The 24891-nt window shown below is 38.3% G+C and overlaps 1 protein-coding gene across 1 annotated transcript in view; it reads right to left on the reverse strand.

Moving 5' to 3' along the window:
* Nucleotides 1-24891, reverse strand: part of SEMA3C (semaphorin 3C) — a 709622-nt gene that overhangs the window by 418169 nt on the left and 266562 nt on the right. The window contains exon 3 of the mRNA XM_044088330.1: nt 9310-9470. Within this exon, the coding sequence (XP_043944265.1) occupies nt 9310-9470 (161 nt within the window). The remainder of the gene's footprint in view (nt 1-9309; nt 9471-24891) is intronic.

Consider the following 24891-nt stretch of genomic DNA (forward strand, 5'->3'; position numbering starts at 1 on the left):
GTGATCTGTAGCAAGCTACAATTTGGATTGCAGTTTTGCCCACAGTTAGTTGCACTTGGATAACCTTGGCTGCATTATGCTGAGCAACTAGCCTGGAGGTGTGGATATCCTTAATGAATATGGACACACCTCCGCCTTTGGTGTTCCGGTCCAGTTTACATGGCTGAAAAGTGTGGTATGAGTTATAGCCTGGTAGTGCAGGGGTGCTCTCTGGACCCTTGAACCAGGTCTCAGTCACTGCACAGATATTGATGTTCTCCATTTTAAGGAGTGCCTCGAGTGAGTGCATTTTGAGATTTAGACTTCTAGCATTGAGTAGCATCACCTTCAGTTTTTGCTTGCCTGTTCCTGTTACAGTGGGGAATTTGTCATTTGAACCTTGCCTAAAAAAGGCACTATAGGGGTGGCAAAAACCTTAGCCAGTATCCGGAATCCCAGGGGTGACAGGTGCAGGCCATCTCTGGCAAAGCATCATGGTCTGTCGACCATGTCATCCCAGGCAGAAGAAGAGAGGGTTGTCTGTGTACATGAGGCAATTTCTACATTGCCCCAAGATGACCAGATTCATCAGATAGACAGGAGAGAACACTGGGAGCTGACCCTTGGGCATGCCTGAATAAAAAAAATATTTTCCTCTAGATAAGTGAGGAAAGTGAGTATTAGAGCTGTTTTTCTCTAAGCAAGTGAGGAAAATAAGTAACAAAATTGTTTTCCTCCAGGTAATGAGGAAGGTTGAGTGCTGTAGTAATTAGTAGGTTATTTAGTGCTTACAAGTTCTGAACAAGTGCTGATCACGAATAAGCAAATTCAAGTGCTAAAAGTAAGAACCTGTATCTGGACTAAATTAGTTACAGGAAAGGGGGGAAACAAGTGCAAATGTGGGCTTTTAAATCAGAAAGTTGAGAGAGATGGAAAAACTGCCCAAATGGCCAATAACTACAATTTCTGGGCCAGAACCACTCCTTATGTGGTAGATAGGTTACCTAGTGCTTACCACTCCCACTGATAAGCTAGAAGGCTTCCCTCCAACACAGAAAGCTTGGGGGGCTCAGAAGCTTACATACATTCCTGGATACAGCAAATCTGAATCTGGACTACACTAGTTACAGGAAAGTTTTTATATATATATATATATATATATATATATATATATATATATATATATATATATATATATACAGAAAAGTAGCCAAAACAGCTGTCAAAACAATTCAAATGCAGTGCAAGCTAGCACACTTGAGTATGTAGCAATGTTAGACCAAACAGTTTAAAAAATGCAATTAAATTAAAAATGACTAAAAACAATGCAGTCTCTATTAGGTAGAATGAGGTAAAGAGATAGGACTGGGGGAAGTGTCCCAGATCAAATCTACAGTGGGGGCGGGCAACTGCAAAAACCTCCAAATTTAAACAACAACACAGGAATAGGGAGGCTGGGTATGGGAAAACCAACACCTTCAGCAGATATCTGAAAAACTACACAGTGAAGCAAAAATAACAGTGCACAACTCTGAAGTCAGCCAGCAATGATATAAAATTAGTCAAACAATTACCAGTACACAACTCTGAAGTGCCAGAAAAATATACTCAGCTCTGTATATCTCCAGATAGTTTGAAGAGCACTTTTTCGGGACACAGGAAGGCTCCAGCAATGATATCCAGACTTTTTTACTAAGAGGGTCTAATTTCATGCAAGTAATCCTTGAGATGATCAGATAACACACAGGATGTAAAACCAGTTATACCAACTTAAGACACAGAGAAATAGGGGGAGGGGGGAAAAACACCATCAGCAGAGATCTGAAAAACTATACAATGAAGCAAAAATAACAGTGCACAACTCTGAAGTCAGCCAGCAATGGTATAAAATTAGTCAAACAGCAATTACCAATACACAACTCTGAAGTGCCAGAAAAATATACTCAGCTCTGTATATCTCCAGATAGTTTGAAGAGCACTCTTTCAGATCACAGGAAGGCTCCAGCAAGACTCAGTTAAGTCAGGAACCTCCATGGCAAAGCCCAGGTTTATTCCGAATTAGTAGTTAACTGTACCACTGTACCACTTGCACTGATCCTGCCAACGTGCTAGCAGATAGGTTCAGCATGATCTTCATTCCTGTATACCCCCCAAAGGCACATTTGACATCCCTGATACTTGTACCATACCTCACATCTCCATAGATCAACTGTTAAAGGCCCTATCCAAGGCAAAGAACACAGCTTCCGTGGGACCTGATAGTATCCCAGGCTGTATTCTGCATCATCAACAGCAAGAACTAGTTTCACCATTGAGCACCTTATTCAACCACAGCCTAAATACAGGCTTCATTCCAGCAGAGTGGAGAACTGCCATTGTCATCCGCTTGCACAAAGGTGGTGCAATTACTGACCCTGGAAAGTATCGCCCCATTAGGTTGACAAGTCTGATCTGTAAAGCCAGGAAGAATATTATAATGGATCTCATAAACAAGGACATAGGTGATCTCCAAGCACTTGACCCCACCCAGTTCAGATTCATCAAGGGCAGAACTTGCCGGTTGAACCTGGCTGATTTCTTTAAGACTGTCACCAAGGCCCTGGATGAGGGAAAGTCAGTACAAACAGCTTACCTTGACTTGGCCAAGGCCTTTGACACAATCCCCCACTCAGGCATCATCAAAAAGCTAACACAAGTTGGTGTAAATCCCTATCTCATCAGGTGGGTGTCCAACTAGCTCCCTAATAGGACTCACAAGGTCAAAATAGATGCCTCCACCACCAATAGTAGACCTGTCACTCGTGGTGATTACCCAGGGATCTGTCCTGGGAACCCCATTGTTTGGCATCTACATCTCAGAGGTTCAGGCAAAGACAAAAGGCCTGTGGCTGACTAAGTTTGTGGATGAATGTAAGTTGGGTGTCATCACTGACTCCCCAGATGATGTTAACATATTGCAGGAGGTTTTCACATTATCAAATGGCTGGTGCCAAAGTCGTGGCGTTAAGTTAAAGGGAAAAAATGTACTATCATACCATCTGGCAAAAACACAGCCCCTGCTGATTAGCACATCAATGGCAACCCCCTAAGCATGCAACCTGTGGTGAAAGACCCGGGTACCCAGGTTGACAACAATCTCACATTCGCCCATCATGTAGCAGCAGTGGTCAGAAAAGCCTGTTACTTGGTTAATCTCATAAGTAAAGGCACTGCATCCAAGAAAAAAGGAGGTTATTACCACTCTGTACTCCTCCCTCATTAGGCCAACAACTGAGTATAATGCCCCATTTGCTATGTACTTCTCCAAACACCTGCACCAACTGGAAAGGCCACAGAAATACCTCACAAAGAGAATCCATGGCCTCTGACACCTGTCCTGTCTGGACAGGCTCAAATCACTATCACTCTACTCAGTACACAGATTACTCAGAGGTGATTTGTGTCTCACCTACAAGGCAATATCAAACCTTACCCTAATAGGCATGCTCCATATCTGTAAGTCTAACTCCTCGTGCATTACCCACTCAAAAGACCTAAATCTAATATGTGACATCAACAAAACCTGCTGGAGAGACAGGTTTGTCTCCCAGAGGCTGCCTGTCTCTGGAATAGACTTCCCATTCATATGAAACAGAGTACTTCACTGACCCTCTTTAAGCACAACCTTGATGAGTGGATGGGAAACCACAAATTTATCCTAAGGGTTCCACCTGTATCCCTCAATGGCAAGGGTGACAGGCATTGACTGAGGTTTTTTGGGGAGGGAAAACTCTTGGCTAGGCTTGTAAGGACCCAAGGGCCATTAGCCTAGTGACCTCCTACGATTCTAGTACATATATATATATATATATATATATATATATATAGATATAGATATATATAGATATATATAGATATATATGTGTGTGTGTTTATGTATGTGTGGAAAATGGAGAACATCGGCATTTGTGCTGTAATGGAGACCTGGTTTAAAGCAGCAGAAAGCACCCCTGTGCTACCAGGCTATAACTCATTCCATACCTTTTGGCCCTGAAACATGGACCAAACCTCCAAAGGTGGTGGTATCTCCATATTTATAAAGGATATGCACACCTCCAGACTAGTAGCCCAGCATAATGCATCTGAGATACTTCAGGTACAACTAACATCGGGTAAGATGGCGATCAAGGTCATAGCCTACTATAGGTCTGCAACCATGTCCGTAGACTTTCACTCCACATTCTTAAGCACCATGGAATCTATCAATGTCAAACCCAACCCAACAAGCCTACCTCAATCTGGTCAAGGCCTTTGAAACCATTCCTCAGTCAGGAATTATTGATAAACTCACCAAACTAGGCTTCAACCCCTATATCATTAGGTGAGTTACAAATTGGTTCACAGACAGAACATACAGTGTGAAAGTAGCGGACTCCAAGTCAGACCGCTGACGAGTCAAGAGTGCAGTCCCACAGGGATCGGTCCTGGGTCCTCCCCTGTTTGGCATCTTCTCAGATGTCCAGGCCAACACACAGGGACTCTGGCTGACCAAATTTGCAGACAACTGCAAGCTGGCAGATATTATTAACTCCCCAATTGATGCAGACATCCTACAGAAAGGCTTCACTGAGACAAATGACTGGTGTCAAAACCATGGCCTTAAGCTTAATGCCAAATAATGTGTTGTCATCCCCTTTGAGAAAAACTCAGTTCCCACTAATTACCACATCGATGGGAACTCACTGAACACTGAAGGTGAAGGAGATCTGGGGACACAGGTTGATAGCAACCTCTCCTTTGACCACCACATTGCCATTGTGGTCAAAAAGTCCTTCTATGTGGCACATCTCATTACCAAGTGTTTTGCATCCAGGAAAAAAGAGGTCATCATTGCTCTCTTCTCTTCTGTCATTAGACCAATCATAGAGTACAATGCTCCATTTGGCATGTACCTCACTAGACAACTGCAACAGCTGGAGAGGCCACAAAAGTACCTCACAAAGAGGATCCTAGTACTTAAACACATGTCCTACATGGACAGACTCAAAAAACTCCAGCTATTCTCTGTCTCATATCATCTGCTAAGAGGTAATCTCTGCTTGACTTACAAAGCCATGTCGGACCCAGCTCTGTTAGAAATACTGCATCTAAAGAAATCCCAATCCCTCTGCACCAGATGCTCCAGAGACCTTAACCTCATTACCACAATCAGCAGAACATGCTGGAGGGAGAGGTTCATAACCCAAAGACTGTTCATGCAATGGAATAGACTTCCCATACATGTCAAGCAGAGCACCTCACTGGCTCTCTTCAAGAGAAATCTTGAGGAGTGGATTGTAAATATAAAGTTCACCCCGGGGATAACTCCAGTGGTTCTACTTGATAGAGGCACTGGGAACTAACATTGGGTGGCACAGTGCCAGGGCACATCTATGGGCGAGGCTTATAAAGGCTCCAGAGCCATTAGCCTAGTACACACCTATGAATCTATGAACATATGAAATGTTAAGGCACTGGCAATTGTTTAATTTAGAGTTGAGCTTTAACTATATGGGGCTACTGATAGACTTCTTCAAACCTATTGAGGGTGAACTTTTCTCTTAGATAGAAAGGTTACAAAGAGATGTGAAGAGAAAATATGATTCCGAAGCTTATCATTCCAGGTTAGATAACCTGTATAGTAATGTTTATTTGTACAACTGCAAGTTACAACAACAAAAGAAGCAGAAAATTGAATGGGACTATGTGGATTTTAAGGCCAGAAACATTTTTGTATGGCTGCGTGGTGTAAGAAATAGTGACAGTTACTGTTTCTAATGAACCGCTGCCCTTAGTACCAGAAACCTGCCACTGTGGAGGTTGCTGGCTTATTATCAGCTAGCTCTAACACCATTAAGTAATGTGATGTTGGACCTGAGTCAGATGCTCATAGCAAGGAGTCAATAACTACTGTCCTTTTACTGTTTTCAGCAATTCCAAGTACTAGTTTTGGTGGAGCCAATGAAAGCATCCAGGGGATGCTGCTCACAGAGTCGGGGGTGGAAAATATGGAAAGTTTCGACAGACCGTACACCTCCATCCTGGCTGACCACCAGATGGTATTAGATTCAGGAACTTTAATGTTCAATCTTTCTTCATTCCTCTTGAGTGAACATCAGAAGTCGCTTTTAGATATAGGGCTTTCCTTTATTCCTGCGAGTAGTTCTGTCTTCAGTGATATTATGTTGAATCCCACATTGCTTGCTAGAAATAATTTACTTAAGTGTCTATTTCCAACTTTGGATACACTCCCTAAGATGAACAAGCCCAGTACCTTTACCCCACCCTTTCATTCTCTGGTGGAGGCTTTTTTGAAGGTATATGAAAAGGATATATATAGAACATTAGATACGCAACATACACAAACATTTTTTAACTTAACTAGAGATTAGTGTGCAGGTATGGCTGAGTTACAACATAATGCTAATATTCAAATTCCCCCTGCTGATAAGGGAGGGGCCACTGTAGTCATGGAAAGTTCCTTCACAGTTTGTATGACTATTGACCGGGCTTATTTCAACTGATCTTTATGAGTTTTTAACTGTGGACCAACCCTGCCTTCTTGTGATACATGGGTTATGAAGATTCACAAAAGTTTGCTGAAGCTTCCCATGTGCCCGATTATTTCCATTCGTGGGTGGGTTAAAGAGCCTTTGACTATTTTCGTGGAAAATAAATTAAGACCTGTTTTAGACAAAGTTCCTTTTGTTCTTAAAGATTCTTAACACTTCCTTGAGACTCTATCAGAATATATTTATAAATCTGATTATATTTCACATTGTTATATGATCACCTTGGATGTACTGACATTATTTACTGTTATAACTAATGGCTAACGACTTTGGAATACATGCTATTAGATTTTTTTTTCTGACTCACTTTAGTGAATACTCTAAGAAACAAATTTGCTTGCTATATATGATATTGGACCTGATATTCAGCAATAATGTATTTACCTTTAATGACCATTTTTATTTGCAGAAATTAGGCAGAGCAATGGGCATAGTTTGTGCCAACAACTATACGAATATGGTCATGGCATATTAGGAAGGTGTGCATGTACTGGGTGACGATGATTTCTTTGGCCATCTTAAATATTACAGAAGGCTTGTGAATGATATAGTTTTGCTGTGGGATGGTCCAATGAATGTTCTTGATTCTTTTATTCTGTATTTGAATAATAGTATTGTATTCCTTAGATTAACCATGACTTGTTCCCTTGTGTAATGACAATTTATTCAATATCCATTTGCATAAAGAGATTGATGGCCATATTGACATGGGTATGTATAGGAGATCTTGTTGAAAATATAGCCTATTATACTGCACTATTATGTATCAAGGACATATATGTAAAATGTGTTGGAAGGCCAAGTTATGAGGGTATCCAGCCTACATACCAGTGATGAACATTTAGAATATTAATTTCCTGATCTGCGGAGGGATTTTGTAGATAGAGGGTACCGGCCACGTGAGATGATTTAATGAAATTTATTAATTGATAGAAAGGGAAAGGAAAACACTATTTTATACAGTGAGGGGTCGATAAGGATGAATCCCTTGGAAGGTCATTGGATGGATAGAATGTTACTTGGGTAATGCTAATATACTCAAGCAATATTAGCTCAGTTTGTGAAATTTTCAAAAGGAATTGGCCTACTCTTTTAACAGATGAGAATATTAGGCATATAGTTTTTCTTTAAAGAGCAATCTGTCCCTTAAAACATGGCTTTGTTATGGTCCTAGGAAGACAAAGCTTTTAATATCTGAGCTAGTAGGAACTTTTCCATGTCGATCAAGGACAGTGTGTGATTTTATAACTATTGAAAATTGTTTTATTCATCCAGTGACTAAAAAGAGATATGCCCTCCAGTTATATGCAGAGTGCAAGAGTGTTAAGTTAGTGTACCTGGCAATCTGTACTGTTTGTTCACATTTTTGTGTTGGTAAGACCAATAATTCCCTTAAGTAGTGAATTCTTGAACATCAGCATGACATACAAAATGGCCGGGTTACTAATGCTTCAGCGAAACATGTGGCCTCTTCTTCTCCCCACTCTTTTCACTATATGGTATTACAATTAGTTAATAAACATATAAGAGGAAGAGATAATGGAAATAAAACTGAGCTGGATGAATTAGAATGGATTATTACGTTTCAGTATGGCTTAAATGGAGCTGTGCCTTTAAAGCTGTCCCTGAAATCACAGAGATTGTTTTATTGATTAATTGCTGTGTTTTATTGAATTATTGATTTGTTTTTTTGATATTTGACTTTAGCATTTAAATGGTCTTGTTTTTAACTGATTTTATGGTCTGATGAAATGCCTCAGTGCATGAAAGTGCTAACCTTTTAAACCTTATAGTCCTACAAACCTGTTAGTCTTTTTTTTTATGCTTAATTTTGTATAAGACTGACCTTTAGCAACATTTCAGTACTTTTGCTTTGTTTAATCTTTTCAGCTATGTCCAACCTTTTTTCTTGTTTTGTCACCTTCTGTGAATTCTCCCTACCAATACTTGTTTCATTTATAAAATGTCACCTTTGAAAACGTTTTTCTTCAAGGAGTTAGAAATAATCTGTAGAGTGTCTCAGTAGTATTTCTTACTTCAGAGTTGTTTTCATATTTATTTTAAATTTGTTAATTGTATAACTGAACTGATTGGAGGATACTTTTCATATACACATAAATGCTCACAATATATTTTCTATAGGCTTAGAGCACTGTTCACTTCAAACATGTTTTTACCATATGATATTCTACTGTAGTGCTTTACGTGTATGGCCACTATCCCATGCAAACTTGCCACATTATTTATTCCACATATAAATGGTATAAAATATCACATTATATTTGTATGCATCTTCATACATTTCATTGATGCATTGTAATACTGTACTGCCTGATTTATTGGGACAGAGTTTATATGTATTTTAGGAAGTGAAAGGCAGCTATATAAGTATATATGCAGAGTGATGGTGTGAGGTCTGCATAGGTAAAGAAAAAGTGTAGGGAAGAGAAAAGCATCTGCAGGTGCCTGTGTATTTGTGTATGCCTAAGTACAAACATACATATGGATATTTTTGTGAATCTACCTCTGGAGGTAGGAGTTGTTCAATACTAAAAACAGCAAATCATTTATCTAAATATCTATCTGCATCCTGTATCCAGATTATAAGAGTTTTATACAGAAGTAGTACTACAGTTCTCGTTCTTTCATTTTCTTTGCTGTAAGAAAAACACATTTTTTGCAAATACTTTAAATAACTGAGAATTTCCAATCAGATTAGAAAATATTTATTTTTACTCACATTAAGAGGCTGATGGGTGATGTCAATTAGACTCAAAGAGAAAACATGGTCTTTACTGCCCACATAAAACCGGTCTTGGTCTTCATCCATAAATAAAATTCTGTAGTCGAGGGGATTGTTTGAGATATTGTAATGCTGAATTGTGTGTGTTGCCTGTAACTCTATAACAAAGAAAAAATCATTAAGTTTCAGCAAATTGTGTCCTCAGGCATTGTTTATTTACTTATTTCAGTGGATTGTTGAAAGCAGTGTACTATGATATATTTACAATAAATGTGTTTCAAAAACAAATATATTTATATATGTTTATATTTATGTCTACAGATACACACACACACACACACACACACACACACACACACACACACACACACACACACACACACACACACATATGTATGTATATGTGTGTGTATATGCATATAGTAGAGATCCATAGATACAGATATAGTGGTTCTTTTTAAAGCACTCGTGTCATAAGCACTCAAAAACTACTGTTTCAAAGCCAGGAATGTGAGTGTCTTACAGCACGTTTAGGCTGCTGCTTGCTCTTAGACTTGAATATTAGTTCAAGCAGGCAGCTGTTACACCTTTCCCAAACACATTATTTGAGTCCAAGTGAGGTAAGTGTGGGTTACTTCTTGTGTTAGACTAGAGAATTAAAGAAAAAAAGTAATGGATGAATATATACAGAAGTTAAATGACTTGTGAATGTGAAAAGAAAAAATAGTTTGCTGTTGTTGAGGGGTACATTGCATGGAGTAAAGTTTTTTTTTTTTTTTAGTATAATAATTATAACCAGCAGCCCAAGAGGTAAATCTTCCATTGCTAGAAAATAACTGGCAAAAATAAAATATGTACAAAAGCAATGGAACAAACCAGGCAGAATCCAGGCAAGAGGCAAAAGCACAAAAGTCAGTGTTGCTGTATAATCACAAAAGTCAGTAATGCTGTATAAAAGCACAAGTCAATAATGCTGTATGAAGTCATTCATCATTCATCATGGCAAGGAATCCAAGAACCACGCAAGAAATCTTCAAATAATAAAAACATTCCACAGGTTTAATAAAAACTGGTAAGTGCTTTCGCTGTAGAGCTTCTTCAGACCAAGTACAAACTAAAGGAATCACACTATATAAGCACATATTATCAAAACTTCATCCAATCAAAGGCTGTTCAAAGTAATAATAAAATTAGCAAGTAGCAGACACTTAATTGAATCATTCATCTGAAACGAATGAATGCTCATTCATTCAAATTGCAAAGCAAGCAAAATAAGCAATACTAAAACACATGCTAAAATAGCTGCACTAAAATCTGTCTAATAAAGAAACAAATATATATATATATATATATATATATATATATATATATATATATATATATAGTAAATGAATGGTTGCATAATGCTATGCTCTTAAATGAACTATACTAAACAAAAATGTATACATATATGAATATATATACAAAAATAAATATATGTAAATATACATACAAATATCATACAGTCCCAAAAATCATTTATGTAACCTTCTTTTCTTTAATAAAGGTTTAATAGAGGCCCTTTTATTAAAAGCCTTTTCCTCTGTCAGCACGAAGTATAACAATCCAACAGGTTTCTCTATGCTCAGTGTGTGTCAGAATATCACCTTCTCTAATACTAGGATGAATAATTTCAATGACTCTGAAATTAACGGTGTGAGTGTTACCCTGTTCTAACACATTCTAACACATGCTTCGAGAGTGCATTATGTAAAGAGCTTTTTCTAATATGATATATATGCCCCTTCATTCTGTCACGGAGCACCCTGTTGGTTTTGCCAACATAAAAAGAACTACAGGCTGTACACTCTGCTAAGTAAACAACATGGGGGGGTCATGCAGTTCGGTTCTACTTTAAAAAAGAACTCTTTCCCAAGATCTGGATGATAGAAAACATTAGATGTGTTAATAAACATACAAGAATTACAGGTACCACATGGCATAGTGTGCCCCATAACAGGGGTCGTGTTGACAGAATTCCTGTCATAACACAAGAGCCTCCTCAAGTTTTTATGATTCTCGAATCTAAACTTGGGAATATCGCCCACTATCCTAGCTATATCATCATCAACTTGTAAAATGGGCCAATGCTGTGCAAAAAGATCAGTAACTTGTCTATAATCGCTTGTTAAAAACAGGGGAATTTTAACTTTATTCATGGTGTTATTTTGACCATTGATGAAACCTGCCTCCAAGGCAGGTCCAAAATATGGTCTCGCTGTGGTTAGCCTCAAATCTTCGAGGTCTGACCATTGTTTGCTGATTTCACTAGCAGTGTATCCCCTGTCCAATAACTTTCTATGCAAACCAGCAAGCTCGTGCTGGAAACCATCCAAAGATGGATCTAACCTAGAGGCCCTCATTTCCTGTCCTCTGATTAAATTTCTAAAAATATAACCAGGATGCATGCTGGACCTAAAAGAAAGGCATTTCTATGACATGTCTTACGATGTATACCTGTATTAATTGTGTGCTCATCCAACTTTTCAATATAAATGTCCAGAAACTCAATACGAGTATAAGACCAGTTGTAAGTAAATTTAAGACAGTCAGTTAAATTATTAATAACATTGAAAAATTGTACCAAGTCATCAGGCGAACCTCGCCATAACAAAAACAGGTCGTCGACAAAACATCGATAAAATAACACATGTTCCTTAAAACGTATAAGAGGGAATAACATATTAAGCTCCCAATGGGCAAGAAACATATTGGCGTAGCTATGGGCACACAAAGTGCCCATAGCTACGCCATGTTTCTGTAAATACATCTCATCGCAGAAAGTGAAAACGTTGTTCTCAAGAACAATTTCTAGGAGAAAACAAATCAAGTCAATTTGCTTCTCAGAATAATCACTATGTGCTGATAAATACTCATGCACATACTGCATGCCCAGATCATTGGGAATCATGGTAAATAATGATTGAATGTCAAAAGTAACAAAAATTACATCACTAACATCAAATACATCCTTGGTATTTTCATATAAATCTACTAAAACCTGTTTGGAATCTCTTAGAACTGTATGATTCTGACTGATGACAGGTCTCAGCAACTTCTCAACATACAGTGAGAGTGGTTCAGTAACCCACCCTCCTCCAGCCACAATAGGTCTCATGGAAGGATTGGTGGGATGCTTATGGACTTTGGGCAAACCTTGAATTGATCGAATTAATGGATCAGTTACTTTCAAAAAAGAAAATAATTCTTCGGTGATAAGATGAGCAGAAAAAATATCCAAAATATCATTACCAACAGATGAAATAACATAATGTACATCCCCAATTGAGATCTTATCATAAAAATTAACATCACTTAACATCAAGGTCATGGATTGACTATAATGTGACCTGTCCATGACAACTATAACCCCACCTTTATCTGCTGAGCGAATTACAATAGAACTATTATTTTGCAACTGATTCAAAGCTAACCGTTTTTTTTGTTTGTTTTTTGTTTTTTTTTTACTTATGTCAGCAATTATGATTGCTTTGGTCAGCTACAGTTTTCCACACCTAGATGTTTTCCAGCTAACAGCATCATTTATATCAATGGTGAACACTGCTGAGATTGTATGTGATGTTTATAAATGGATGGAATATTTGGCACTAATATTATAAAGGTATAACAGTGATAAAAAAAGAATATCTGAATAGCTGTAACAAGAGTATTTGTCAAATAATGAAACATGCCTTTGTAAATTTTTAAATGTTTACATCTGCATGTATTAAAACTGAAGACATGATACAAACTTACACCAGATAACAAAAAACTGAGCCAGGGTAGACCATCACAACCCCTTTAATGAAACTGATAAGACCAACAAAGACAATACTAAGCGCTTTCTCCCTTTACAATATAGGGCATCTTCAGAGTAAAAATGAGAAACTTACACCAGACTCTGCTTACATGTACTGAATGATTCTTAATCAAGTGAAATTGTCTGATAAGTATCAAATGGGTAACTTCTGAAAGCAAGACGAAGGCTAACTCTGGAGGTTCAGAAGCAGAAAGTATTTAATTTTTAATTTTTTGCTGACTATATCTGGTTCTTCTCCAACCATTTGCTATGTCAAACTGAAAACTTGACAGTTAAAAATAACAAACCCTTATGTAGCAAACCCATGTGGAAACCCAAAGCAGCATCTAAAGAAGATCTTGGATTTACTAAATACTGAACCCCCTGATGGTAGTAAGGAGCTATCTTGTTTACTTCCCATCTATAGTCCCACCCCACATGCAGATATGTCCTTGTGGAACTTAACAGTAAGTTAATAGGCCATAGGATCATGGGTGTACACTAAGTCCAACAATGTTATTGAAGAACCTTTGAAACTGAGCTAATATTTCAGAGGATGATGGTAGGAAATATAGCATTTTATATATATATATATATATATATATATATATATATAGCATTCAGCAGCAATATCCCAGATGTCTATGCAGTTACAACTGCATAGACTGGAAGGGGATTGGACTGCAATGTCTGCAGGCTGGGTAGCACCCAGCTTGCTCTGCTCTTGAGGGAAGAACTTGCTCTCAGTCATTTTGTGGACATTTGGAACTGCAAGAAGGAATATTTGTGACTGCAGGAAGGAATATTTACATTTGACAAACTTTTGGTGCTGCAAGAAGGAATATTTGTGTGTGTGTGTGTGTGTGCGTAATACCCCAGTTGCTTTATGGTGGTGGGTAGAGAATACCACAGGCTTGAACCCTGTACCTTGGGCGCAGGTGGCAAGAGCCTGAATTGCCTACCCACCACCATTTGTAAAAAAATTTGCAGATTTTTGCCTCATATTATCTGTTCTGTTCCTCATAAAATCTGTGGTTCTGTATTTGTGTGTCTTTACACAGTCAGTAGTGCAGTGGTGCAGTGGTATCATTGTTGCCTAACAGCTACAGGTTCTCTGGTTTGATTCCTGTGTGAAGTCTGCATGTCCTCCCTGTGTTTGTGTGGATTTCTTCTGGGTGCTCTGGTGTCTTTTAAATAAATAAACATGACAAGCATTTGAATTTTAGATATCATATTCTTCAGAAAGTACATGGTAACACAAAACCTTTTATTCTAGCAATTTTCTAAGTTTATAAGATGGATATTTGAAACTTGTCCCTATTTTTGGGACTGTATTCCCCCATTATTGGCTTCATCCAGGTTTTTTGTGCTAAGGTTAAGATCTATGGTAAGAACTGAATTCACTGAATATGATTGGGGGCTGTATTCCCCCATTACTGGATTTGTCCAGGTATTTTTGCTAAGAGGTTGAGAGTTATGGTGAGAACTGAATTCATTAAATATGTTTGGGGGCTGTATTCCCCCATTATTGGCTTTGTTCAGGTGTTTTGTGCTAAGAGGTTGACAGCTATGGTGAGAACTGAATTCACTAAATGGTAGCCATCTAAGTTTTGGTCTTCCTCTTTTTCAAAAAGCAGCTGATGTGACATAGTGGTATGTTGCTCTGACTGTTTTGCAAATGGTCCTGGGTTCAAGATTTGCCAGTGAAATGTATGGTGGTAACACAGCATTTTATTCCAGCAACGTTCCAACATTATACAAGCAATGTTTAAAATGTGTCCCTGGTTTGGGGGCTTTTGTCTCCCCCAATAAATGTTGGCTTTTTCCAGATTTCCTGTGCTGCAAAGTTCAGAGATACAGCTTAGTACTGAGTAGATTTTACAAGGAGCCGAGAGCTGCAGGGGTAAAACAGTTTAGTGCTGCTTATGCTGAGTCTGTTTGCATTGTTAATAGCACAACAGATAGTGTACTTGCTTTTGATGCAGAAGGCTGTGGGTTCTACTCCCACAGTAGGTAGATGCATTGCTGATATTGTACTGTGGTGCAAAGGGGTGGATGCTTCAGTCCTTTTTGGCAAAGATACCTAATAACTATGAACTTTATATCAGTTTGCCATCCATTCCCTATTGCAATATTACTAGCTTATCATTTGTTAGTGTAACATAGGCAATGTATTCCTCAAGGGCAACAGACACTTTATTTGTAGATGAAACAATGAAATATAAAGTTGTTTGTTAGCAGCAACCTCTTCATTAGTTACAGATCTCTTTAATGTGGAATTATTTAGTTGACTTTTACTTCTTCAGATATTGTGCATATTTACTGATACTGGTGGACTGTAGATGTTTGAGTAGACTTTTATGATGGAAATGTTCTGAATTGGACAGTTTTGTCATTTTGGTGCATGCATTTTGTTTCATTGTTTACTGGAAAAATGTTCAAAACAAATTTAAAACGTCCTCTAAAATTGTACTGTATTGTACAAGGAATATAATTTAATACAATCAAACAGCAAGACGTTGTTGCATTCCATTCTCAGCTAGAGCATCTTCTGTGTGGTGGCATGCATGAATGGGCGTGCTTTCGTTGAAGGTTGTGCATCAGGGCTGGTAACTCGGCACGTAAAAATCCACTACCAAACATTAGCGGACCAGAGTTCTGCTGTGGCGACCCCTAACCGGGATAAGCCGAAAGACACAACAACAATCAGGAAGGTGTAACAAAGATCATGTGTATGTTTTGTGTGCAAGGGGCCAGTGATTTGAAAACAGCCCAAAGTTAATCTTTATCTGCCAGTGCCAAAATGCATTTTCTTTGCATGTGGGTTTCAATGCTCTTTCAATGAATGTGAGTTTCAAGGGCAGAGAAGTTTTAATGCTAGTCTGTTTCCATTGTGAGACTGCATTGCTTTGTTTAGCAGATATCTACTAGTGTTTGTGCTGTAAAATGCAAAATAAAACTTTCAAATGAAGTCCAAATCATTGCAGAAGTAAAGCAATATGCACATTAGTATTTATGGTAAATGGGGGTGAAATAGCCAAGTAATGGCTCATTGGAATGGCTGCAGGGGGGAGGCTCCATTTGGCCATGATTTTGTGAGGGGGGAAGGGTGGCAAACTCAAAGATGGCCCCAGCTGAACTATACCTCTCAACTGTCCAGATTTTTAAAACCAAGTACCAGGGGTGGTGACATCAGGAACCACACTGAGGATAGAGAAAGTAAGTGGATTATGAGATTGAGAGCTGATAGGGGCTCAGGTTTGAATGAAAGAGCCTCTATAAAACCAGCCCTGAAAAAAAGGAGAAATGTTAATGTCAAACTAAGATAAGACAGGCTCATACTCCATTAGGATTAGTTTGCCATGTAAGGAATTTGTCACTACAATGTATGCACATTATAGTTTCATGCTATGACTATATATATATATGTTTTTATACATTCTGTTTTATTTTGATATCATAATAGAAATGCTTTTAGCTATTATAAATATGTTATTATGATGCACACTCAGATGTAAGCTATATATATATATATATTTATGAATTCATATAAGATGCAATGCTATATTTTATTTTATAAATTGGTTTATCAATTTTTTGGATTTTATGAATGTAATATATTTAATTGAGATTGATTGTTTAATTTGATAGGGCTGCTTATTATAATATAGATATATAAGGGAATCATGGGTAGCAGTGATTTGATCTGATGAAGCTCATTCTTGGGTGAAAGCGCTTATCAACTGCAACATATAGTGTATTGTATTCGTGCTTTACAATACTGTGGATTAAAGCTTTGAGTTATTTCTGGATTGGTCCTGTTTATTTGATCTGCTACACTCCATCACTCATTGCTGGATTTGGTTTATATTCTTACGTATTTACGAGTGAGTTGGAGTGTTTTTCTAATCAAGGCAGCTTTTGGTACGTTTATTTATGCTATTTATTTCATTCCTGCCTTAATAGAAGCAGATCAGCCAGTAGTTGCAACGAATTAACGCATACATCGTATATACACGAGATGCAGAGAGAATCAAGCGAAATAGATATAGAACTTGATTATGAGCCCCGGGGTGTAGACCTGGGCTCGTCGGTTCTATTGGTGAAAAGATTTGAACAGCAACTGCAATGTTCGAGAGCTGCTTCCTGGCAGCTGAGTAACGTGCCACACACTGATGACGACAATGCGCCGATAATGGACTTGGAAAGATTGCAACACATGTTAGACAAGATAGAGAAGGACTTTGGCCGTTTAAAGAGATTGCAGATGCAACGGATGCACTTTCAGTATTGCTTGGACCAGCGCATAGTACCAAGAGGTCTACGCGTTTTTAATATGCCGAACCAGGGGGAACAACATCCGGAGCTGATGACGAAATGGCAGCATATCAACCTGGAGGTCAGTAGGCAATATATGCAACTGCTGATAGACTATTTTATACCTGAGGAGAATGATCTAATAACGAACATAAAGAAACAACGATCGGACATTTTCAGTATGTTTCCAGACACTTTGATTATGCCTCTGTTTGAGAGTTTACTGGACGGCGTTTCGGCGCTAGAACGTAAACTCCTCCAACAGAAGCAGAACAAGATTAGACGTGACCACAAAGATTTTTCTTTGGGCCATGTCTTTGTATGGCCTAGATATGGCGATAGAGAAGGTACTGAAGTTACTGAGAGAAATAATGGACAGAATATGCATAGTAATGTTAGAGACAATCAATCTATTCCTGTTATCAAACCAAACACTTCCATGAATAAGGGCAGGGGCGGCTCGTGGCATTGGGCTGCCGGACTGCAGCCCCCTCAAAATAAAAAATAGAAAGAAAAATAAAAAAAAACTATTTTTTGAAATTTTGTGGACTTCGCGCATGCGCAGTAGTCCCAACTACTGTCGGTCTATGCGCATGCTCAAGGCAGTCCGGCAGTCCCCATAGGGGGACACAAGGAGATGTCTGTGCACTATTAAAGTGCATTGGGATCTCGTCGGGCTTTACTTGGGATCTCGCGGGTCTTTGAGTATTGCACGGGAAGGATGTACTTTAGCTGGATATATTCAGGTAAGTGTATGGTGCTTTTTACCTTTATTTTACAATGTTTATTTGTGTGTGTATGGTGCTACTGGAGTGTGTGTGTGTGTGTGAAAATGCCCCAGGTGCTTATGGTGGTGTGGTAGGGAATACCTCAGGCTTGAACCCTGTACCCTGTATGCAGGTGTTAAAGACTTGAGTTCCCTACCCACCACCATTTGTAAAAAAAATGCAGATTTTTGCCTCATATTCGATCTGATCTATTCCTCATAATATCTGTGGTTTGTAAATGTTGCAATGCTTGATATTTGATGGTGTAGTAGTAGCATTGTTGCCTCACAGCTGCAGGTTTTTGGGTTTGATTCTTGGCTGGGGTTCCTTCTTTGTGGGGTCTGTATCTTCTCCCTGTGTTTGTGTGGGTTTGCTTTTGTGTCCTCCCATGTTACAAAGACATGTCTGCATTATTTCTTCCTGGGCCTCTGCTGAAAATTGTTTATTTGTTCCAAGTCAGACTGTCCTGATTAAAAAATGTTAAATAAAATTGACAGGCATTTGAATTTCAGACTTAAGGGTTCTGAATGTTTAATTCCTTGCATATTTGATGGTGCAGTGGTAGTATTGTTGCCTCACAGCTATAGGTTTTCTGGTTTGATTCTTGGTTGGGGTGGCTTCTGTGTGGAGTCTGCATCTCCTCCATGTGTTTGTGTGGATTTGCTCTGGTGCCCTGCCATTTTACAAAGACGTGTCTGCAGTTTTAATCCCTGCTGAAAATTGGTTTTGTTCTGTCCGCAGTAAAATTGACAGGCATTTGAATTTCAGACTTCAGGTTTCTGAATGTTTAATTCCTTGCATAATTGATGGTGCGGTGGTAGTATTGTTGCCTCACAGCTATAGGTTTTCTGGTTTGATTCTTGGTTGGGGTGGCTTCTGTGTGGAGTCTGCATCTCCTGCCTGTGTTTGTGTGGATTTGCTCTGGTGCCCTGCCATTTTACAAAGATGTGTCTGCAGTTTTAATCCCCTGCTGAAAATTTTTTGTTCTGTCCGCAGTAAAATTGACAGGCATTTGAATTTCAGACTTCAGGTTTCTGAATGTTTAATTCCTTGCATAATTGATGGTGCAGTGATAGTATTGTTGCCTCACAGCTATAGGTTTTCTGGTTTGATTCTTGGTTGGGGTGGCTTTTGTCTGCATCTCCTCCCTGTATTTGTGTGGATTTGCTCTGGTGCCCTGCCATTTTACAAAGACGTGTCTGCAGTATTAATCCCTGCATCTCTGCTGAAAATTGTTTTTGTTCTGTCCGCAGTAAAACTGACAGGCATTTGAATTGCAGACTTCAGGTTTCTGAATGTTTAATTCCTTGCATAATTGATGGTGCAGTGGTAGTATTGTTGCCTCACAGCTATAGGTTTTCTGGTTTGATTCTTGGTTGGGGTGGCTTCTGTCTGCATCTCCTTCCTGTATTTGTGTGGATTTGCTCTGGTGCCCTGCCATTTTACAAAGACGTGTCTGCAGTATTAATCCCTGTGTCTCTACTGAAAATTGTTTTTGTTCTGTCCGCAGTAAAATTGACCAGCATTTGAATTTCCAACTTCATGTTCTTCAGAATACATAGTAGCACAACTTTTTTTTAGCAATTTTCTAAGTTTATAAGATGAATATTTTAAATTTGTCCCTATTTTTGGACTGTATTCCCCCATTATTGGCTTCGTCCAGGTTTTTGTGCTAAGGTTGACAGCTATGGCAAGAACTGAATTCACTGAATATGTTTGAGGGCTGTATTCCCTCATTACTGGGTTTGTCCAGGTGTTTTGTACTAAGAGGTTGACAGCTATGGTGAGAACTGAATTCACTAAATGATAGCCATTTAAGTTTCAGTCTTCCTCTCTTTTACAAAGCAGCTGATGTGGCATAGTGGTATGTTACTCTGACTGTTTTTGCTCAGGGACCTTGGCAGTAAAATATATGGTGGCAACACAACATTTTATTCTAGCAACTTTCCAAGATTATACAAGCAATGTTTAATGTGTCCCTGTTTTGGGGCTTTTGACCCCCCCCCCCAATACATTTTGGCTTTTTCCAGTTTTCTTGAGCTGCAGTTGAGATGCAGTTGAGTATTGAGTAGATTTTACAAGGAACTGAGAGCTGCAGGGGAATAGAAGTTTAGTGCTTTGCCAAGTTAATACTATAGCACAACAGGTTGTGTACTTGCTTTTGATGCAGAAGGTTGTGGGTTCTACTCCCACAAGGGGTGGATGCTGCCGTACTGAGAATGTTCTCCTTGGTGAAGATACTAGCTATGAGTTCGTTATCAGTTTGCCATCCATTTCCTCTTGCAATATTATTACTAGCTTATCATTTTTTTAATGTAATATAGGCAATTTATTCCTGAGGGGCAACAGACACTTTATTTTTCGATGAAACCATGAAATATAAAGGTGATTGCTAGCAGCAACCGCTTTATTAGTTACAGATTTCTTTAATGTGGAATTATTTAGATGACTGACTTCAGAGATTGTGCATATTTACTGATAATGGACTGTAGAATTGTGCATATTTACTGATAAAGGTGGACTGTAGAATTGTGCATATTTACTGATAATGGTGGACTGTGGAATTGTGCATATTTACTAATAATGGTGGACTGTAGTATTGTGTATATTTACTAATAATGGTGGACTGTGGAAGTCTGAGTAGACTTTAATATGATATAAGTTGACAACTGGGCAGATTTGCCATTATGGGTGCATATGATTTGTATCATTGCTTACTGGAAAAATGTTCAAAACAAATTTAAAACACCCTGTAACAAGTGTACTGTATTGTACAAGGAATACAATTTTAGTACAATGAGGAAGGTGTATCAAAGAGCACATGTATGTTTCATATGCAAGGAGCCTATGATTCAAAACAGCCCAAAATTAATCTTTATCTGCCACTGGCAAAATGTATTTTCTTTGAATGTGGGTTTCAATGCTGTTTCAATGAATGTGAGTTTCAAGGGCAGAGAAGTTTTAATGCTAAGTTTTCATTGTGAGACTGCATTGCTTTGTTTAACAGATGACTTAGTGTTTGTGCTGTAAAATATAAAATAAAACTTTCAAATGAAGTCCAACTCATCATAGAAGTAAAGCAGTATGCACATTAGTGTTTATGGTAAATGGAGTGAAATAGCCAAGTATAATGGTTCATTGGAATGGCTGCAGAGGCTCCATTCAACCATTATTTTGTCAGGGGGGAAGGGCAGCAAACTCAGACAGGCCCAGCTGAACTATACCTCCCAACTGTCCAGATTTTCAAAGAAGGAATAGATTTTTGCTTCTTATTTTTGGTTTGTTGTTCATAAAATTTGTAGTTTTAATTCCTAAATGATTTGCCAGAAGTCACTCAATAAGTTTCAGACTTCATAACCTTCAGAAAAATGCATGTTAAAGTAAGAGCTGTTCTATCAACTGCCTCAATTTATACAAGAGCAATTTTTAGTACTGTTTTTATGTGCCCCCAATATATTTGGCCTTGTTCAGATTTACTGCATTAACAGGTTGAGAGGTACATGCAAATAAATTGCTTTATAGAATTAGGCATAGCCAACCTCTCAACTGTCCCCAATTTTGGCTCAAAATGTTGCTCTTCCCCTTATAATCCCTCCGCAAAATAGCAATTTTGGAAGAAAACATGGAGGGTTTACAATTAAGAAATAACTGTAATAATCAAAGTTATAGATTACTTGAAATGCATGTAGATTCTTTTATATTTTGTCAGCTGCTCAAGGTAGCAGTACTAATATTAAAGTGTCCCTTCTTTGACAGGTAGCAGCTGTATTGTGTGTCTATTTTATATTTTTGCATCACATTTTTGTCCATTTTTCATAAAATTTTGTTTTTTGGCAAATTAGTGACAAATCACTAAAGACTGAATTTAGAAAATGAAAGACATTTGAGTTTCAGATTTTATACCCTTCAGAAAATTCATACTAATGCAAGACCTATTCTATTATCTTTCTAAGTTTATTAGAGCAATATTTAAAAATTGTCCTTATTGTTGGGCCTTTGTCCCACTTCTGTGTATGGCTTTGTCCAGATTTCTTGCTCTTGAGGTTGAGAGGTATGACAAATGTGTCAGGGCCATCACAGTCAGCCAGAGAGATTTCAAATTGTGACATGCTTGTTGCACCCCACTCCCCATGTAGTGACTCTGGATGTGTCCAAGCAAGGCAAGGAGTAGTTGTATCTACCTTGGATGGGGAGGACACACTGCATAAGTACTACAGTGGCTTTTCATCTGTCCTTGATTTTGCAGAATGGTCTGGTTTCTGTCATATTTTTGTACTGTTGATTTATGCTTATTACTCAAAGTGCCTGTTGCTCTGTTTTTAAGTAGCAATGCTTTAATGACCATAAGGTAAGCTTGTCTGAGATCGTAAGATGCAAGTAAGCATTAATAAGCATACTGTTAAAGAATTGCCAACATTGAAAGCCTTTCTGTTGTTGCCATGCAGAGAATACTTGACTAGATAATGTATAAGCCTTGGGTATTAAAGGACAGGATTCCATTATTTTGAAAAGCTCATTACACTTGTTGGAGACTTCCAGTCATCTCTACAGACTTTACCCGTAAACTAAACAGAATGCCAATCATGTGTGGTCCATAACCTGTACAGTAATCCTTTAAGCAATGTATCTTGAGCTTGTTTCTTGTTTGCTTTTCATTTTTACTTTTATCATGTTTTCCCATGAAACAAGTTGTCAGGCAGCAGGTCTTTTTGGATAAGAAACATTTTACAAGTGGGGCATCACATAGATTTCTACTTTCAGCATGTTACTTGGTACTTTAATAAAGCTGAATATATTATAATTAGGACTGCAGTGCAAGGAGAACTGGTTTGAGTTGAGTGCTTCTGGTTTTTCTTATACTTGATTTTGACTGACATTCCAGTAATGTATTTAAAAGTAATTTATTTTTCATGCCTCACAACCTTTTGTTTCCATCTAGATATTAAGTAAGCTGTCATGCAGCCAATGCATTGAAATATTTTTATTCTTCTACACTTATTTTTGTCTTGATTGGACTTTCATAATGATGGTTTGCCACCCAGGGCAGCGTATTTAATTAAAGTTAGTTTTTTGTGGTTTTGTGCATAGCTCCTCCCCTTTCTGGTTGACCACACCCCCTCCCCTTGACCCCACCCATTCAGCTGTCTCCTGCAGCCCCCCTGTGATTTGAAGTCACCAGCCGCCACTGAATAAGGGTATGAAATCTGTTGCTCATCTGAGAGATAATGTTATTGCACAGGATAGAGTACATGAAGTGGGTCCCAATACTGATGTTCTATTGAATAGAACATCCAGTAAGTTAACTAATGGGTCTGTGGACACTGAAGATGTGATCAGCATTATACATGCTGACAATGATATAGGAACCAGTGAGGCTACTACAGTGCAGGAGGTTGTACATAAAGAGTCTACAGAGGTGAATCTTTACCCTAATGTACAGGTTGTGAATAAAACATTGAATCAGGACAAGACAGCCAATGATAGGGTTGTCAGACCTAAGTCAATGAACAAGAACATGAGTATGGCAAACATAGCTAGTGGAGAGATTCCTTTTCCCTTACCCGTGAGGAAGGACAGAGGGATGAAGAGGGGGCAATCCTTAAGCAGAGGGAGACAGAAAAGGAAGATTTCAGAGGAGTTCCAACCACAACACACTATAAAGAAAATGTGGAGGAGCAAATCAGGACAGTGAGTTCAATAGATACACCTTTAATTATTGATAGCAGCTATAGTGAGAACTCTTTGGTTTGTAATATCTCTAGTTATGAGTTAACATACCATGAAGTAAACCTGTTGAATAAAGGACTTAATTTCATCCCCAGTGGACACAGTAACTTAGCTGATATGATACTGGACACGAGGATGTTCTGTCGTAATCTAATGTTGAAACTGTTATTTCAGAACAATGATGACAACACTAGAATTGGGAGGGAAACATCAGTAGTGTTTAAGAGGTTGAGTAGTTTTACACCGATACATCATCCACTTGTCGAGGCTTATTTAAAGTTAACAGAAGATGAGCTATACAAATATTTTAGTGATAATGTGCACAGGAAGAGAAAGGATAATCTCAGTAGAAAGGAGAGGGAAAGCTTACGTAACTTACAGACGAATGAAACAATAGTCATTAGACCAGCGGACAAGGGGGGACAGGTTGTCATTATGGATACTATGTTTTATCATACAGCCATGTTGAACTTATTAAATGACAAGTTCTATTTAAGAATTAATGGTGATATAGTGAATAAGATTATCTCAGATGTGGGGAATATCTTATTGGATATGTTCAATGGTGGCATCATTGACAAGGAACTGTTTGATTATTTCAGAATTTCAAACCCTTTGGTTCCCTTGATACAAGGTTTTCCCAAGATACATAAGAGTGTCAGTGACCCACCCATGAGACCAGTGGTATCTGGACAGGGTTGGGTCACTGAACACATCTCTGTATATATTGAGAAGCATTTACATCCTGTTTTGAACAACAATTCTACCATACTCAGGGATTCTAAGCAATTTTTACTTGAATTATATGATTGTGTGAGTAAGGTAGTGGACATTGATGAGTTGTTATTGGTTACATTTGATATTCAATCGTTATTCACTGTGCTACCCAATGACGTAGGTGTTATATATATTAGAGAATATCTATCTAAA

The sequence above is a fragment of the Protopterus annectens genome, chromosome 11.part0, assembly GCF_019279795.1.
Source record: "Protopterus annectens isolate FY-2018-M chromosome 11.part0, PAN1.0, whole genome shotgun sequence".
Taxonomy (NCBI): Eukaryota; Metazoa; Chordata; order Ceratodontiformes; family Protopteridae; genus Protopterus; species Protopterus annectens.